This window comes from Actinia tenebrosa, unplaced genomic scaffold (assembly GCF_029948245.1).
Source record: "Actinia tenebrosa isolate PJP-AT-01 unplaced genomic scaffold, QUT_ActTen_1.0 PGA_scaffold7__59_contigs__length_16204524, whole genome shotgun sequence".
NCBI classification, from domain to species: Eukaryota; Metazoa; Cnidaria; class Anthozoa; order Actiniaria; family Actiniidae; genus Actinia; species Actinia tenebrosa.
In genome coordinates, this window is record NW_028292584.1 from 6,975,419 (window position 1) to 6,995,126 (window position 19,708).

Sequence of the window (19,708 nt, forward strand, 5' to 3'; positions counted from 1 at the left end):
TTCGTTTTCAGTCTGGACGAAGACGCTATGGACGCGGCATGAGTTGGTTTGACTTACAGAGCAGGACATGGAATCATCATGATCACAGCTCGAACACAGATTTAAAGCTTGGCCTTCTTCTTCTACAGCTTCTTCAGTAGATGGACCCTCTGCAAAGTCGATATTTTCGAGGGGCAATCCACTAGCATCTAATTGTTGGCGTTTAACAGCAGCCTCATACTCGAGCTGTTCAAGAGACCTCTTTCGTCTTTCCTTTGATCGGGCAGCTCTCGCTTCCACGGCTTCATTATTTACTTGGCGATATTTAGTTTTACCAAGATTCAAGGTAGGCACCCAGTCGTTGTTGAATCTATCCCACGCTGCTGCCGGCCTTCCTGACTCGAAATGCCTTCCACAAACTCTCTCGTTTTTCAGAACATTCTTCCATTGTATGTCGTCGCGACTTATCGCCATAATCCATCTTTCTCGTCTCTCTCTGCTCAGTTCTTCAGCTTCTTCTCCTTGTTTATCAACAACAGAAGGTATCCTGAAGAATCCTATAGCCGTATCTTTTCTGCTATTACTTGAACAGCCTACAATAATACAGTGAACCATGACAAAAGTTGCTATACACCCGTGAAATGACGTGGTTCGATACGCTTTGTTTATATATATGCGACACCAACATGGCGGATAGCAACCGTCGTCAAGCAGTTAGTCACGTGAGTGAAAACCAAGAATATATATTTAGAAAACTCATTAATAATTCATGAAGAAAACACAATAGAAATCATGACCATGAAGGTGATTTTATATCTGATAAAGATTCGTCTTCATTTGCATAAACTTTAACTTGGATTTTCTCTATCAAACTTGGTTCATTTCGTAAAAAAATCGGTACACAATGAGAACAAACATCATAAGTTTTCTAAGCCGTTCAATAATCTCGCAGATCGTGGTTTATCGGGTCTAAAACCACTCGGCTGCGCCTCGTGTTTCATACCCGATAAAACACTCCTGCTCGTTTATTAAACATTACTTAAAACACTCATTAATAATTCATAAGCTTATGGTCCAATTGGAGCCACCATACACGTCACGTGCATGAACCTTTATACCCGATAAAGTCCTCTTCATTAGTATTCAAGTGATTTTATATAAAGACACATGTGTCTTTATATAAAGACCACTCGAATACTATGAGGATGACTTCATCAGGAATGAAGTATGCATCCAAGTTTAGATGAAGACATAGAGCTTCATCAAGGTCATAGTCAACCCTAAAGATCTTTGACTAACGTGCCTGTCTTTGCCTTGGCACGCAATATCCAACATGTGGGAGCTTCTATTGAATCTGGTAGCGCATGCCCGTGACGTCAAATCTCTATCGAAGTATAAAAATCCATGTTCGTGACGTGTATGGTGGCTCCAGTTGAACCAAAATCTTATAAATTGTTCATGAGTGTTTTAAGCAGTTCAAAAAACGAGTAGATCGTGTTTTATCAGGTATAAAAGCACTCGGCTACGCCTCGTGCTTTTATACCTGATAAAACACTTCTACTCGTTTTTTAAAGTGTATATGACACGAAAAAAATTTTAATGTTAAGAATGTGTAGTTTATTGGCATTAATAAGAATATCATGGTTAAATTTGTTGCAAAAATGTATTTCTCTAGAAATTCAAAAAATTTTAGCACGAGTTGTGACGTCATTTTGTTTACAAGTCTCCAGATTTTGTTGCAAATACATGAAATATGTTTGAATATAGAATCTTAATTTCAAGTAGTACACTTTTCAATTTCCCAACATTGGAAGAGTACTACGTAAGCTATCAAATGAAGCTGACTAAAATATGTCTTTTGTTGTTAATTCATATGAATTACAATTTATATTTAGTACATTACTACTGAATCTAGAGTACGTGTCAACAAAATGACGTCACAAATTGGGATTAACTTTCGCAAATATCTCAAGAAATAAGCTTTTGAAACAAATTTTGTTACGATATATTTATTATTACTAACAAACTATACATTTTAAATGATGGAATGTTTTCGTGTCATATACACTTTAAACACTACATATATACAAAATTATTTACACAAAATTACATTTTTTAAAGAAAAAAAACGGCGGAAGAAGGTTTCGTTACATGTTACCTACCAAGCCTGAAATATGTACTATACTCACAACAATATATAATTTTACCAAACTTTGTCTGCAAGCTCAGTAAGCAACATGCAACAACCTTTTTTTGAGACAGATGTATACTTCAGAGCTAGTTACCAAGGGAATAAAGTGACTCACGCTCAGTCTATTTATCATAGGTTATCTGCAGAAATATGAAATATGAATATGATTTTTTTGGAAGTTTGATATGTATTACAATGCAATACCTTACTATTGGGATAAACTTCTTCAAAGTATAATGGCAACCATGAAAATAAAATCCAAAACGCACCAGCTTGACAAAATTGAGATATTATGATAGCCCTAAATAAAAAATAAACAAATTATTTCTGATCATAATACAGCTTAGTCACATATATTGAAAAAATATACTTCTTTCGATTGACAAGGGTAGCAAGTAATAGCCAGTGGTTTCACAAATCATGGCCCTAGCTTGTCCCATGATCGAAATGGGATTTAGAAGTCGATCTTCAAGAAGGGCTAGGAGGAAAACTGGAGAACTGGGAGAAAAACCCTCAAGGCACAGGAGAGAACCAACTAGGAACTCTACTCACATACCATAATGAGCTTGGCAGGAATCAAACCTGGGTCACATTGATGGGCACTGCAAGCACTCTCACCACCATACCTGCACCCTTGCTTTCCTGAAACACCTCTTACAGTGGTTTACAAAGGGTACCAAAGCTGAGTGGCCTGTTCCCCACTGTGGGACTCCAAAGACTGCTCGGCATATCTATTAGGATTTCCTGAATGGATACCCTATGGTCAACCCAATATTCTCTGCAACTTGTCTCATAACAGCATTGCAACACAGGTTGCAAGAGTGTTAACATGGTGCAACAGAGAAGCAATCTCTTGCCAAAATGTAGAAACGAATTCTACTTTTTGAAACGATTGCTGCAACTTGTCTTGCAACATTTTTTTAAATTGTGCTGTAGGTTACACACTGCAATGCTCCATGCAACTTGTGTCGCAACGCCATTGTGAGACAAGTTGCAGAGAAAATTGCTTCATGTAATCACACCTTATGGCTTAACAATAATAGAGAATTATGCCCTACCAAACTCCAGGATGCTTGAAAAATGTGGAATATGGTACACTGACGCGAGCAGCCTTTTCAGAAACGGTTGCTTCCGTCATTTTGATATTTCCTATAGACAGTTCAGTTCTTGTAGGTGTATATTGTCCAGTTGCATAATATCTCCATAACCATGCCCATGTTAAACCAACTAATCCTTGTAATAAGAACACACTATGCCATCCAAATAATACCAGGACTATAGATCCAGCACTTCCCATAAGTAGTGTCCTGAGAAAGCAAGGATTCATAATTATATTAGCTTATAGTTACAACAAGGTAAATAAGTTTCTAAGAGTTTTGGTGACTGTAATACACATGTAACCAGGCGAAATTTAATAGTTTTATGTAACATTTGTTTCATTTTGCTCACATAGCAAAGCAAGGTATTTTTGGAGAATACTAAATTGTGTTCCAGGTTAAGAGAGCCTGATGTCATAGAAAAGCCCCGTTTACACTAGCGATTTTTGTGGTGATTTTTGCTGCGATTTTTTTGCGATTTTGTCCATAATAAATAATGGTAAAGAATTTAATTGTAAACGGGGCTAAAGACAGCAAGGGTTTGTCTTTGTTAATCTACTAGTTAATTAATCCTTGTGTAAACATGTTATAGGATACTTTAGTCGTCACAGGAAATTAGAACAAACACACCCTGTTTATAAACCTGTTTAAAACTTGTTTTCAATTAACTGTCAATCATTTTGTAGCCATGCTTATATTACTTGTGATTTGTAACAATAAACCATTTCAGCCTGACCTTCGTATGGTCCATATGCTAAAGTTGCGTGTTACTGTTTTCTATAGTATTAGTGAGAGTCACATACTCTCAACGCAATCTTCTGATGTTAATACCACAATCCATCAAAATGGACCTGTAAAGTAAACCCGGTCACACAGAAGTTGTTGGAGATTCCAAGGCCTCTCCCTAACCAACTAGACCCCTTTCTCTTCCCATGATTCACAGAGCCATTTACACCCCAATTTTAATTAGTATATATCATCAAGATAATTGAGGTTTCTTCACTACTAGGAGGAACAAAAGAGTCAAGTAGAACCAAATAATCAAGCCTTTGAATTATCACACACATATATATATATATATAATACACAATTGTTTAACTCTATCTGCCAATTTGCAAATATAAAGCGATCTGTTGAGATCATATCTAGATCTCTCTTAGGGAGCGCCTTAATTCTTACTTAAATGGTAGGATAACTGTTCTAAATATAACCCCCCTTTACTGTGGTTTTCCATTATCTGCTCATTGTGAAATTGTTTTTACTGCCGCCAGTCATAAATGTAAAAGGTACCAACTGATTATTTTTGATTGACGGCAGAGAAAGACCAAATTTCAGCATGCAGTGTGCAACTACAGAGTTTGCAGAATATCGAAAACCGCAGTAAATAATGTTAATTATTATTACAGCAGCTTTACACAAAGCCAGCTATAGACCTTGTATTACAGGACTTTGTAGCAGGGGATCCAGAAAATAAATGAAAAACTACATCATAAGATTTTTAAAAACTAGTGAAGAAACAGGTCTCTTTTGTTGGGAACCAAAGCAAAGGGTATATTATTCAAAAGTTTTTCATTCTAGTGTTGCTGGTGTCAATCATTGCATTGTCATCTAATCTTGCTTACCCAACTGGTCCAGCTGAAAATATTGAGCTTGTAAACAAACTTCTTTCTTTTAATGGTATTCTTTTGACAATAATGTTTGTCAAAGAAGGATAGTGTAAACCTGTTAAATAAATAAACGAACAGAGATATTGAATTACAGTAGCAAGGAAATAAAATGGAATAAATCAGGCAGCAATTCTCATGTGAAGCAACTCAAATTGGAAAAATATAAATTCTCAATTCTCAAGAGAGTAAAAGTATGAAGTTTTCTCTTTCAAATTGAGCTACTCTGCAAATCAGCCACAAGGGGTCTACAGTGCTTTCCTAAGATGTGACAAGAGAGGCAGGGGCACTCTGTTCTGGCTTTGATTGAACACCAATAAATAAATCAAATCCAGTTGTAATGGATAAAAAACAATTCTACCAAATCTTAGACCAGGATGTTGAATGAATAAAAATATATTAATAAACTTAGAACAAAATCTAACTCATTCTCACTTACAAAAGATGCAAGGAAATAAAAGAAAATAAATTGAGAACTGAAAAATGAAAAAAAATACCTTGTGATAATCCAGTAAAAACTCTTGAAATTACCATAATAGCAATGGGAGGAAAAAATAACGTTGGTCCAGCTGGAAGAAATGGTACAATCATCGTACAGAGTGACCAAACAATCCCTGCATAACCTAATACCAACTCCCCACCATACTTGTCACTTAACCAGCCTCCGATGATTTGTGCTGGAGTGTATCCCCAAAAAAATGCCGACATTACTGCACCCTGAAAATAATAAAATAGGAAACTTACAAAAAGGAAAAATTGAAAATGAGAATGTGTTGATATGATTCGTGCTGAGGTAACAACTTAAAATTCAAGGACTATTCAAGGAGTATATGGACCCAAAAATGAAATTTCAAGGAGTGAATTCAGCTAAATATGCCAAGGTTTTACATAGTGGTTGCATATGGCTGACTTTCAGATTTTCCAATCTTTCTGACTAGATACTAGTTGAGAACCACGCAAGTAATGATCAAAGCAAAAATTCAAGGAATTTCGCTAAAATCATAAAATTCAAGAGCTTTTCAAGTGCCCTTGAAAACATCATGAATTAAATTCAAGAAGTTTAAGGAGACGTAGCACAACTCTGAGTGATTTTTAGACACTTAAAATTTCCTTGGACATAATGTTTACCCTATTCAGACCATGTGTCATTCCCTAGAGTATCATTTCTTTGTTGAACGGTTGCACATGAGAAGACACATGAATATGGATACAACTTAAAGAAAGAGTTTTATTATCAAGTGAATGACATAATGGTCTATGGCAGAGCGATCGAGCAAAACAAATAATTATGATGTCTCCAACATAATGGTATTTGTGATAGGTGTACTGATCCATAACATCAAAAACCAGAAGCGTGTCAATCTCTCATAAGAGCAGAAAACGTACACAAAAAACACAAGTCATGATACATGATGATTATAATGATATTGAATAGATATTCGGTACTTTTACCCCAGAGTCCTCCCCTCCTTCAGGGATAATTTAATACTAATGTTTGTGCGCAACCATGAAGCACATGTACCAAACTTATATTCATTTAAAACAATAATATTGGGGTGCCATCCATCATGGTTGCCCACAAATGGAATTATCAATGATTAGTTTAGCTTATTTTAATGAGTTAATCACTGATGATGATGTTGATGATAATATTGATGAACATGATGGTGTTGATGATAATAAAGTGATGGTAATAGTGATATGATGATGTTGATGGTATGTGGTAGTGGTAGTATTACAGTAAATGATCTTATGTCTGATAAGCTTAAATTCAATTACAAAATGAATGAACAATTTCCCCAATGCAACACTTCATCTCATTGAAGTAAACGTACATCAGCTTCTTTATCCCAAGACATATCTTTACTCATGGCAGCCATACACAGGGGAACGGCTGATCGTGCTGCATAGAGGAACATAGTGCCAACAAACATCGCCATAATCCAAACACGTCTCTTCCCACCTTGCCATTGATCATTAAGTTCTTTGTCTGTCGTGTCTAAGCTCTTCATCATGATAAAAGAAAGCTTAGGTCTTGCTGGAAAGGCAGGATACCTCATATGCTAGAAAAAATACAGATATTCTTGCCCCAATTTTGAAAAACCGGTCGTCAAAGTTTGAAGCCGTTAAAACCACATGATCTTAGCAGAGGTTAGTAATTTGTGGATTCTTCTAACAGGGAATACCGTCGTTATGGATATTCGACTTCAAATTAATTTAAATTTATCGGTAATCTTATACTTGACCATAAACGACCATACGACGATACTTTGTCAACGCTATATGCCACGATGATGAAACACAGGGAGCCCAACTGGACTTTGCTTGAACATAACAGAAACTGAAAAAAAAACACTTTACGACAATAGTGACACCAGTGCTGTTGCATTAATGAGACAGTCTGTTAAAGTTTCAATCTTTTATCATTATCATCTTATGCACAACTTTCGAGGAGAAAAAAATGGGCTTCCTGAGCTAAATTTACAAAAATCTATATTAGTATTTGGATCATTAATTTGCTATTTTATTTGCGATAGATGAATATTCTAAATAATAATTCTTCTTTTCTTTTTCAGAGGAATTATTTCTCATTCTACGCCTTTTTTTTTTTTCATTTTATAGTTTTCAACTTCAAGAGTGGGGGGTGGGGGGGGTGGGGGGAAGGGTAGGAGGTACTCTAACTTTGTCGTGGTATTCCGCTGACGTAGATACCACCGGCTCAATTCAGTAAAAATCGCAGCCATTTTGTTTCAAATTTTTCTCTATTTTCCTCGTTTGATTTGATGCTTATCAATCATAATAATGAGCTCAGAGGACGGAAAGGGTGATAAGGACTCGTGTCCTCTTCAATACTGTGATTTCGACTTAGTGGATCACGCTCAATTATGCCCATTTTACAATTCATTGTTAACGAGGTCTACCGATCAAGGAATAGCGCCTGACGAGCTTGACCTCTTAACAAGTGACCTAGAAACACTTCTTGCAGCTTGTAATCGGCGCATAAGATTGTTAGAAAGAGAGACTAAGGTTCTTGTCGACTGGGCTGAGAAGAAAGACAAGAAAATGGTGCGACAGAAGGAACTTGAAATATTGAACTCTTTGACTACTTTGAAGAGAAGTAAACCAACATTGGTAGATGATAGCAGGGGGTCAAAGAAACAGAAACTTGAGGACTCGAAAAGCGGCTCTCAGGGCCTAGGGAAAAAGAAAGGGTTGGGAAAGAGTAGTGATGGGATAGATGAGGAGTCATTTCCCTTAACCTCCAAGTCAAAAGGAGATGCACCAAATAGATTTTGGGCAGCGGTAGAGCCTTATTGTGCTGACTTGACTTTGGAGGATACGAAATTCCTTGAGGACTTGATTAAGGCTGCAGATGATGATCATGAGTATATGAAGATACCTCCTCTTGGGAAGCACTATAGTGAGAAGTGGGCGCAGGAGGATCTGATAGAGGAGCAAATGGAAGGGATGAAAGTAAATGAGAAGCGTAGAGGAACACTTTCCAATTCTTCTGGAGAGAACCAAAACAAAGCTGAGCAAGCCTCAACAATATTAAAAAAGAGTGATACCTCTGGGCTCCAGTCAGAGGAGGATATATGCCCATTTGGGCCATTAACACGACGCCTTGTTTCTGCATTGATTGAAGAAAACATCATTGCACCAATGGATCAAAGTGCTTCAAACCCGAAACACAGCGAGAGTACATTGACAAGAAGTGGAGGGGTAACTCCCCGGACCCCAGTTAAAGCTCCCCATGTACCACATGCAAGAACTTTAGAAGCTCGTATAAGAGAAGAATTGATATTCCAGGGTTTGATCGACGAAGACCATAAAGAGGAAGAGGATGATGAAGTATTGGCTGAGTTAAAGAAGCACCAGACTGAACTTAAGACATTGATTGCAAAGAATAAACAGGGTAAACAAGAATTATTAAAGCATGTACAGGAAGAGATGCGCAGGCAGGAATTGCGGCATAGGACCAGAATTATTGATGCTGAAATTATGGAGAACTATAGAAAGATTTCCACCTATAAACAAAAAAGGAAATCTCCAACAAAGAAGGAAAAGGATGCTGCTTGGAAGGTACTCCGAGAACGAGAGGCCATTTATAGGGTCCTTGATAATACATGATATATATAATAATTTATTTAATGTAATATAATAATATCTTAGTAGTATAGATGCTTTGTATGAAACAGTAATGGTTATATATATGACTATTACTTTTCAAAAGTCCTTTAGATGTCATGGCAAATTTTATTAGATTATTTACAAGATGAAAGAACAATATTTTTATCCTACTATAGACGTGAAATTTTTTTTCTATATAGGAAAGGCTCAATATAATGGCCAATCGCTAAACAGTGTCTGGCCAAAATCGGCCCTTTTCTGGCCAGACAACTATTACAGATGATGTGCGTGATGTGCAAAAGTATGACCGTTAATAATTTCATTCATGCTAGCTTCTTTTACCAACCAGATATATTTATTTTCATATAGGCTAGGCTTAATATAATGGCCAATTACTCAACAGTTTCCAGCAAAAATTATCACTTGTCTGTGTCTAGCTAGACAACTATTACAGCACTATGTACAAAGTATGACCAGCAATTTTATGCATGTGCTTTAAACCAACACATTTGAATGCAAAGCTGGCTGGTTCTACCATCCAGCATGCGAAAGCTCATTTGGAAGCAAAAAGTCAATGCATAAAAGTATACAATGTTACATTAAATGAGGTCATACTTTTGTGCATTGACCTGTAAATTAGTAGGCAGGTCCTATTGAGTGGTAACATTTACTGGTCACATGTCCATAAGCTTGATGCGGCAAGTCAGCATCCATTGAGCAGCAGTTATTTTTAGCAATGTGGGATGCTGTTGCATGATTTCTGGTTAAGTCCATTCAATACAAGTTAGCCTGCCTAGCGGCCCCAAGGGAAGGGGATTGGGGACTGGGGGAGGAGCAGGGGGAACTGAGGAGAGGAAGAGGAGGGGGAAGGAAGAAAAGATAGGGCCTGCAATGAACCCCCTCGATTTTTCCTACAAATATTCAGAATCCAAACGCTAATTTTGATTGGTTGATAAGTTCGATATGCCAATCAGATGTCAGTGGAGTTAATTCAGATACTTTATTCTTTGATTTGATTGGTTGAGAGTTTGCATATTAATTAGGGGACAGTAGGAAAAATCAAGAGGGTTCATTTCAGGCCCTACCTTTCCTCCCTCTCCTCAGTCCCCCTCCCCTTCCCTTCCCTTTGGGCCGCTACGCACGCTTAATACAAGTCAGCTGGGAAATAGATGAGTCGATTAAGATGATCAGATCTCTAAGTGTACAAAAATGAATAATTATTAAAAATGACCATATTGCAAAAGAGATCACAACATAGTAATTGCATGAAATTGGGTGTTCATCCTGTTTATTTTTACTTCATTTGCCATTTATTGATCTATCTTATCACACATTTCAATTCTGCAAAATATTGGACACAAAAGTTATCAATGCCTGTGTTGCTTATTTTTTTTTTATTTTTTATTTTTGTCTTGCCTTATCTTTTTTGTCCTCTTCTTTCTTTTTTTTCATTTTTTTTTCTTCATTTTTTCTGTTCTTTTCAGTTTTTTCTCTTTTTCTTTTGTACATCTTTCCAGTTCCTCGCCTTTGCTCTGTTTTTTTTCCTTTCTGTTTTTTTCTTTTCTTTTCTTTCTTTCTTTACTTCACTGTCTATTTTCATTTCTACCTTTATCTGCTCTATGTTTTTGTATTTTCTTTCTTTCTTTCTTTCTTTTTTTTATTTTTTTCTTTCTCTCTTTCTTTCTTTCTTTCTTTCTGTCTTTGTCTTTCTGTCTTTCTTTCTTTCTTTCTTCCTTCCTCTCTTTCTTCCTTTTTTCCTTTCTTTCTTTCTTCCTTTCTTCCTTCCATTCTTATTTTTTATTTTTTTCCTTTTATTTTTCTTTATTTCTTTATTTCCCTCTTTCCAAATACCCGCAATCCTTGTACACTTCCCCCGACTTCCGCTCTCCTCATTCCCCTAATTACGTAGGAGTATAATGAGTCACGTGGTAAGTCCGAGCCCTGGTCTCCCCCGTAGATGGTTGCTTGGAACAAATGCTAGTGGCGGTCGCATGTCCGTCGTGAAATTTTAGCTAAAATCACTCCAAAACAGGAACTTTGCCCGTACGAGGGGCACTACCACCATACTAAGGTACATACTACCCACAACTAAGCCACTATGGATCGAAAAATCCCACGTGCAGGCCGGTAGGAGACCAACAAAGACGACCCATGCAAGCAAGGAAGAGCACGCCATCAAGACGAATTGCTCTCAAAGGTTTGAAACAGAACTCCCGGTTTTTTGCACCGTTTCCCGTCACTAGAGGGGTGAATTTGCACCCCTCAATCCATATTTACGAAGCTAGAAACTTTGGATCTGGAAAGGAGTTGAGAATTTTGGGTGATTTCTTTGTGCTGTGGCCATTTTCAATGTCTTTGTAATTTTATATTGAAGTCGTTTCAGAAAAAGAGCCAGGTTCCAGAATATATGTAGGAAGTATATAGAATCCAGCCCGTAGGGGCCTTGATAACGTTAAAATCAGCCTACTCGTGAGCTAATCTTATAAATGTACTGAATATTTTTACTTCTGATTTCTAGAATTGTGATGTGAGTTATGGATGATGGCAGTGGAAAATGTCTGTTGGATGTTATAAGGTAAATTTCTCATCATCTTTCTAAAAAACTGATGATATAAAGCTTAATTCGTGGTGATAAATTGGATTGGATTTTTGTAAAAGTCTAATGACTTTAATGCAATTATCTAGAAAATTAGTCTCATAATTTGATTGCATTTGTTAATAATCTCTAATATTTTATGATTAGTCTATTAACCAGGTTTCATATTATTTGTAGTGATCCATCAGCTTTGAGTGAATTTTTAAGAAGTAACAGTCAGGTATGAATATAACTTTCTTTATTGATACTACAAATGGACTGAAACAGATTTATTAGCCTTGTATTTATGCCTAAAAACTAAAATGTACACTGCTAAAGAACTATGCTTGAGTTGGGATACCTGTGATACATTGTGGTTTGGGTGACAGTTTGGTTAGTAGCTGTCAATCATTACAGTTATGAGGCTTATTGGTATTCAAGAAAAGCTTAAAACCATATTTTTAAAGCCAGTGAACTAAACTATTGAACATTAGTAAAAATACGCAGGTGATTATAGAAAATCTCGTGCACTGATTGGTCAAGAAACTCACATTATCACACGATAATCACCTCGAGTGAAAATCCAAAATGGCGGCCAGCTGCTTTGTTGCTGTTACTGGGAAAAAATGCCTTTTACCTTCTTTTTTCTTTTTTTGAAAGAATCACCTGTGTATTTATACTAAAACAATTATTTGCCTCAGGCTCAGTGATTATTGGGGAATATTTACCTCGCCACTCGAAGACTCACATCTCGTTAATTATTACTTCAATAAAGTGACACTCTTACGTTCGTGCATTTCAGCATGTTTTCTAAGAATTTTGAAGAGTCTGAGCGAGAATTAAATTAAATTAACAAACGCAATATGAAAGAATTTGCCTTAAGTTTCAAGCATGGGCACTAAGTTTTGGGCATTTTGTAAAGTCTAATTTATCAGGCATGTTTAAAAGTCAAATTTACACATAATTTGACTAATTTGAATACTGATTCAGAGCATGCACAGACATTTTTCACTCGTGTCGATCAGGACAGATTATTTCTCAATTAAGATTAAATATAGATTGATTGTTTTGATTGCTATGCACTGATCAAAACAACGGTCATGACTGGTGAATTGGGCAATACAGTGCCGTTAATCAGAGTATATAACAGTACAGAACAATTTATTTGATTGACATTAGTCTATTTCCAGATTTTCCTGTCTCGATCAGTGCGTAGAAATAATGTAAACAGTGGTAAAATCAATGTCCTGTCTTTTCTCTTTGTTCTCACATAGTTATTGCTGGATGGAGAGGATTTGAGCAATACAAAGAATAGAGCTATAAAGGTAAATATGCATTAAATACCAAGACCACAGGGATGAAATAATTTCTGCTCATTGCCAGCCTTGGCAGAAAATTCAGTTATTTTAGAAGTTGGAGGCTCTCTGTTCACAAGCCACTGTCTTCTGTATTAGATTAAATTTGATTTTTCATCTAAACATGAAATAGCTAGTAATGAGAGGTGAAGTACCAGGCGATTAACTGCCAGTACACACCTTCAATTGAAACCTACGATGTATGCCTAAGTGGCATTTAGTTAATGGACGATATAACGGCTGTCTTGCCAAGGGGCAAAACAAAACAAAGATAACAGAATATATATAGAGTTTCGTGTGTTTGTCTTTCTCTTATGGGTAAAGGTGATCAATGTGCCAATATGGCGGTCCTCTTGCCAGGGGACGAAACAAAACAAACATGACAGAAAATATAGAGTTACATGAATGTGTGTTTGTCTTTCTCTTATGGGTAAAGGTGATCATTGTGCTACATTGATTCACCTTTTGTTATATTTTTTGTGCTGAGCTTTTAATATGATTTATCAACATCATTACTGTAACAAAGCTCTATTTACCCCCTATATATCCCATATTGCCTTGCAATCCAAGATGACCTCCGTATATTCAAAGTAGTCCATTCCCAAATTTGGCTGGATATTATTTGTATAGCCCTGAGCTTATATTTTTCAATATTTTTGATAACCTAATATTAAAGTATCTATTTTTTATGTTCCATTTTTGCTGCAGGTGTCTGACGCTGGGCAGAAGAGCATCAGCCATTCTATTGCTAATACATTACCAATATCGTCAAGCATTAATGTCCCCACAAGTCTTTTGGGTCAGCAAACAAACAGAAAGTTTTCAAAAGCAGCATTAAACAATTCTAGTGCCCAAAGTCCATTTAGGAATAATACAAAAGCACCTGTAATGTCAAATGTTTCAAGAACGTTTTCTCAAGTTGCTAAACCAGCTGCAGTTAATATTCCTGCCAGTACCATGGCTAGCAGTTCTAAAGGGATTTCAACAGGAGGAACATTTCAAAGTAAAAAACCAATACCTATACAACCTAAAAATAAAGTAATTAGGCCAAATACTACAATTCCTGTGGGTATGACTGCTCACGGCAATGCTAGACAAACTACACAAGTTATAAACCAGTTGCCTATGGCACAAACAACTGTACGACCCAAATCTAATGTTCCACCTAGTGTCAATGGAACAGAGAAAGCTAGAATCTCACAGTATCAAGCTTTACAGGCTAACAGAACTGCACAAGGTAGTGCACAGTCAATCCTGACAACCCCACCTAAAAGAATCGCTCCCAAGCAAGTTTTGTCCCCACCTTTGAATCCAGCTCTGACAATCACCTCTCCAATGAGATTAACACAAACAAATGTTATGAACAAACAGGTACAACTGCCGGCACATTTACTTCAAGCTCCGACAACACAGGGAGCTCAGAGCCAGTCTCAACTTTACCCACAACAAATAACAAACATGGTGAGACAGATTGCACCAAGTAATCAGGTAACATCAGTCCAGTCATTGCCAGCAAAACCCATACAACATGTTCAGCAAATTCAACAGCTTGTTCAAGAGAAACTTGGAGGTCAGCAGCAGGCACAGCCACAAGGTAGTCATGTACAACAGAAGGTTTTTACTCAAGCTCAGCTTCAAGCTGCTCTGAAACAAAGTCAACTTCTTGCACAGAATTCACCTGGGCAGCAACAAAACTTACTAGTGCAACAGCAGATTCTGAAACAGTTGATTCAACAAGTGCAGTTGGCACAACAGCAAAACCAGTCTGAGAAAGTACAAGTTAATGTTCAACCAAGTATTATGCAGTTGCAGCAGCAACCAATTGCGCAGACGATTGGCCAAACTGTTCCAAATGCAAATGTAACAATGGCCAATCAAATTGCAGTTAGTAATCAGCAAATACAGATGGTGTCGCCGAATCAACGAGTTGTTGCAGTAGCACAAAACACTTTGTCGTCAAATCAACAAACTTTAAATGTTGGGCAAAATGTTACAAATTTAAATCAACAAAGCTTAAAAACTTTAAATGTGAATAATAAACAGATACCAGTTGGAAGCAGTCAAGCAAATGCTTCTGTTTCACAGCCAATGGTGATCGTTAGTCAAGGAAATTTTTTAGTTCAGAAAAGTGGCCCACCTTTATCTACAGGTGCTACCACAACTGCTGGAAACTCAAAATACTCGGGTGTCCAGCTACAGAATCTAATGAACCAACAACAACAGCAAACTAAAGTTGTTAGCAATATTCAACAGGTCAGTCAAGCCAAACAGGTCAATCAAAATAGCACTGTTTTTGTTCAAAATGTTATGGGAACCCAAGGACAAACTGTGAACAGCCAACAGGGTAGCCCTCAACCAGTAACCCAACAGAACTTCATTCTCCAGTCTAAGCAGTCGTTGACCCCCTCACAAGGTTCTAGTACCACCGTACAGCAACTAACGCCAGCTCAAGTGCAACAGCTGCAGAATTTAGGAGCTGTCCAAAAAGTATTTATCATAAGACAGCCAGAAATGCTTCAAAAATTAGGAGTACAAGGAGCTAAACAGACTCAAACTATTCAGATCACACCACAACAGCTCCAAGCTTTGCAACAGATGCAGAATCAGCAACAACCCAATCAGCAAACCATTATTATTCAGAATAATACTCCAGCGGGGAGCAAGACTGGCACGACTGTGCTCAGTGCACAACAAGTGAAGCAGTTGCACACAATCCAACAACAGGCCGGCAAGATGCCACAGTCACCACAAACTCTAATCCAACGACAAGCACTTGTACAACAGATTCAAAAGCAGCTGTCATCTCAACAAACACCAAAAACGCAGACCAAGATGGCACATGTACCGAGAATATTGCAGACTTCAGGCCGACAACCAGTTACAACCAGCCAGGTTAGTATAGAATCTAGCATTAGGGCTTTTGATGATTGGGGATGCACATACAGTATGTAATGTTCCATCATGTTTTAAATTTTCCTTTATTATGATATTAAGGGTGAAATTAAAATTGGGAGTCTACTTTATGAAGGGGAAGCATGTTTGGAGTAGTAGTGAGAGCATTTGCCTCTGCTACATTTGATTAGTTGTTCATTCTCTCCAGTGCTTCGAAGGATTTTCTCTCTGTTCTCTGTTGTTTTTTTTCTTTTTCTGCAACTTCTAAATTGCAATAGGATGCTTGCATGCTGGTGTCATTTCACTCCCCCTACCAAGATGCTTTAGTGCTAATTAACTGAACGTAAGAAAGTGTGCAAGGGATTCTGGTATGGGGGGGGTGGTAAAATGGAGCCATCATGCAAGAAGAGCAACTCTGTGGAATCACTGTTTTATTGTCATTTATTTTTTTGTATCTATTTTCTTATTTATTTTTTTGAATTGATTGTCATGATTTATCATACACTGTAAGTGGCTGCCTCTTTGTGTATCTTTGTGTGGCACTTCACTTACTAACCCTTCAATTTTTCACAGGTTTCTTCCAAGATAGCCACGACAGTAAAACAGGTAAGAAAGTTTGGCAATATTGATATTTTTACCAGAGTAAAATATGGTCAAAAAACCATGTCAACATAGGGTTAATTTTTTTGTTTTTTGTTGTTGTTTTTATTCATTTATTAGTTTTTATTTTAATTCACCTTTTTAGCGCTAGCCGTCACGGGGTATAAATTGTTTTAGATTGTGTTACGGTCACCAAAAAGTTCAGGCATTCTCGAATTTCCGTACTAATGTACTGACTCTAAATGAACTATATACTTGGTTAATGTTTAGTTAGTTCTCTAAATACAAGTAAATAATCGTTTTTCTAGCTTGATTTGAAGCTTTCCTTACTGCTGTTAAGATAGCTAACTAAAGAAATCTATCTAAATTTTCTCTTTAAAGTCAGTGAATATGTATGGAAATCCGAGAACGATGTCCGAACCTTTTGCTGACCGTAACAAACCAATACCTAACAAACAAGATAACAAAAGAGCAAATAAATAAAGGAAAAACTACATAGGACAAGTGGCCGGGACTATGCATAGAAACATCTCCAATAGCTTTTTAATCTGATAAAAAGCTTTTTATTATTCAGGAACCAAATAGAGGCATAAAACGATCCCATCCAGAAACACAAGAACCTCCTAAAGTTGTTACAAGGTAACTGATGATGTCATTTATTAAGAAGACCCTCGTTTCTTAGTGTTAGTTCTTTCATCCATCTGTCCGTCTCTTCATCTATCCCTCCATCTATCCATCCAACCATCCAGTCATTTATCAAACATATACAAACATCAAACTATCAATCCACCTACACCATCTTCCATCTCTTGATTAGCTCAGTCAAGACTGACTTATTTTATTTCTCACTGATTTATAAAATTACACCCATTTTATTTGATAGGTTAAAGAGTGCACTGTATCAAGACCAGCAAGTGGTCACCCATCCAGACATCCATACTCCGTTCAAGTCAAGAATTGACGCTATAAATAAACTACGTACTTATCATGTTTATCACGACCCTGGTCAAACCCCAAAAGATATAGAAAAATGTTAGTAAATATTTAATAAATCTCACAATTCCTATTTTCTGCATTTGACCTAAATTTATTCTTTAGAAATTTGTTTTATAAAATGAAATTGAATACATTTGATGTCAAGCGCATCGCAATGCATATAAAGCATTGATGATTTATTAAGAGATTCTATAGCTAATCACATTATACCAGCAGTGTAACATTGTTTTCTATTATCTAAAAGTCAAAGCAAAATATTTTCCACCAACATTGACAAAATTAGTCTCCCCTGCAGCTGTGAGAGTTGATAGAATGTACACTCTTCTGGCTGTAGGGTAAACTATGTTAATATATGCTATTTCTAAAAGATATTTGAAGAATCTCCCTCACTGTCTTACATCTTATCTTATTTTGTGTACAGCCGAAGGTCTCTTTAACACTGTGGCTGATCAACTGATAAAGCGGAGTGAAAAGATGATAAACAAATACAGAACTCTCATGTTGGAAGAAAGTTTGGTAAGAGCTATGATTCATATTCATCTAAGCATCCCTACCTAACTTAGGTACCCCCTAATCAGAAACTAGCTCCTTTTTGCACCAGATCTGCCAAAGTTGGGGCACTGCTAACTCACAGATGGAATGAGAGTTTAGCTTGTTAGGTTTTACAAAGAGAGAAAAAATGAAGAACCTGGAAAAAAAACTTGAAAATAATGATATGATTTGTTGTTTTGCAGCGTAAAGAGCCGTCATCAGAAATGGTCATGCTGTATCGACTATATCTGGCTGATGAAAGAGCGGCATTAGCTCAAGATAAGAAACAAATAGCAGGTGCGTGAGTGTCTAAGGTGTCCTCTGTTATGAAGAACAGTGGCCCATATGGCATATCTGAATCCAGAGCATGGTTATAGTGTTACATATTTCAACTCCCTGGAAAAGGTTTTTTGGCCAGTTACCAACCAACAACCAAAGCATTACGGGTTATTGGAAAGTAGAGAATTGACCAGTAGAAAATCTACTAATCATTCTCATCAAAATAAAATATTGACCCAGGAGATAGAGATACCATGGGGATGCCCAGAAATAATCAAGTCTTACTCTAGTTTTGGGGTGCAAGGTCCCACATGGCTATAAATCCTTTGAGATATGAATATCAATGAAAGAGAAGCTTATGAGGAATGCTTTGTTATTGTGAACCAACATGGCAGCTGTGAAAAATTTTGCTAAATTTCTTTTCTCTTAATTACTTTCAGAAGATTTAAAGGCTCTGAAAAATATGGTAAAGATTGAAGTACCGAAAGAAACAATGTCTACGAATGCTCCACAAACTACAGTAGTAAAACAAGAACAAGTCACTAAAATCAAACAGGAACCCCAAACAAAAGGATTTAAAGTTCCTCTTCCCGTTAAAGATAGCGCAGAAAACACAGAGAATGAACTGGATCTATTAAACACTAGTATAGCAATGGACTCCTTAGACGATGATATTTTGCAAACTAGCGAAGACGACTTTTCTGACATGGAACATGAGCCTAGTGAAATCGACAAAGCTGTATTCAACATGGAGACTTCTTCGTCCGTGTATTTTGAACCAGTAAATCATACTTCCGATACGCTATCGACAGATAAATCTGTTGATAGCCCAAGAACTAGTGTAGACAACAAAGAAGCAGAAGATTGCATTGCTGCTTTACCAATGGATGATGCAGATGATGCTGAGGATGAAACTGAAAAGGAGGATGTGACAGCAACACTTGCATTGTTGCATTCGATGGCTGAAGAATTAGCTGATATCAGCTAAATAGCATCTATTTTCATTTCATTTTGATAAGATGGAGGGGAGGGAGGGGAATAGAAATTTTCTATGAAGTCATAGCTGCCTGTAAAATTAATGGTTCCAACCCAAAAGTGAACAAATCACTGTATCTAGTTCTTTTTTCTAGTAAAAGCCAATGCTTACCCCATCCCACAAACTAACAATTACTGAAATTTAACAATAAATTTAACATTTTCAAGAGCACCACAAAGATTTAAAAGAATTTTTCCTTCATGGAAATGTCAAAACTAAGGCAAATTATAACCAATTTTGTGTGGTTTGAGTTTTAAGCATAAATAATGCATCCAAATTTTTGAGCGTGTGGACATCAACGGTAAGCTTAGTGGTGGGTGGGTTGAAGCCAATTAATGTTGCTGGTTTTTTGTAATTCATACAAAATGGTGTTCATAACTTC

At 36.8% G+C, this 19,708-nt stretch overlaps 4 protein-coding genes across 4 annotated transcripts in view; 2 read left to right on the forward strand and 2 right to left on the reverse strand.

Annotated features, from left to right (window-relative positions):
* LOC148905429 (uncharacterized) overlaps positions 1-714 on the reverse strand; it is a 2,356-nt gene extending 1,642 nt beyond the window's left edge. The window contains exon 1 of the mRNA XM_089040371.1: positions 1-714. This exon is cut by the window's left edge and continues 1,642 nt beyond it. Within this exon, the coding sequence (XP_088896497.1) occupies positions 1-594 (594 nt within the window). The 5' untranslated portion in view covers positions 595-714.
* Positions 1-7,209, reverse strand: part of LOC116307869 (voltage-gated purine nucleotide uniporter SLC17A9) — a 16,741-nt gene extending 9,532 nt beyond the window's left edge. The window contains exons 1-5 of the mRNA XM_089040431.1: positions 6,767-7,209; positions 5,429-5,648; positions 4,890-4,989; positions 3,229-3,477; positions 2,375-2,471 (exon numbers count right to left, since the gene is read on the reverse strand). Coding sequence (XP_088896557.1) covers positions 2,375-2,471; positions 3,229-3,477; positions 4,890-4,989; positions 5,429-5,648; positions 6,767-6,991 — 891 coding nt within the window. The 5' untranslated portion in view covers positions 6,992-7,209. The remainder of the gene's footprint in view (positions 1-2,374; positions 2,472-3,228; positions 3,478-4,889; positions 4,990-5,428; positions 5,649-6,766) is intronic.
* Positions 7,210-7,670: 461 nt separating this feature from the next.
* LOC116300899 (transcriptional adapter 3) lies at positions 7,671-10,305 on the forward strand. Its single transcript, XM_031709868.2, has one exon. The coding sequence runs from the start codon at positions 7,734-7,736 to the stop codon at positions 9,060-9,062; it is 1,329 nt and encodes a 442-aa protein (XP_031565728.2). The 5' UTR covers positions 7,671-7,733; the 3' UTR covers positions 9,063-10,305.
* Positions 10,306-11,032: 727 nt separating this feature from the next.
* LOC116300886 (uncharacterized) lies at positions 11,033-19,495 on the forward strand. The gene is made up of 11 exons (XM_031709852.2): positions 11,033-11,259; positions 11,581-11,637; positions 11,836-11,878; positions 12,912-12,962; positions 13,701-15,884; positions 16,458-16,490; positions 17,059-17,123; positions 17,368-17,516; positions 17,902-17,996; positions 18,215-18,308; positions 18,731-19,495. Exons 2-11 carry the CDS (start codon positions 11,597-11,599, stop codon positions 19,276-19,278), a joined length of 3,303 nt encoding a protein of 1,100 aa, XP_031565712.2. The 5' UTR covers positions 11,033-11,259; positions 11,581-11,596; the 3' UTR covers positions 19,279-19,495.
* The last annotated feature ends 213 nt before the right edge of the window (positions 19,496-19,708 follow it).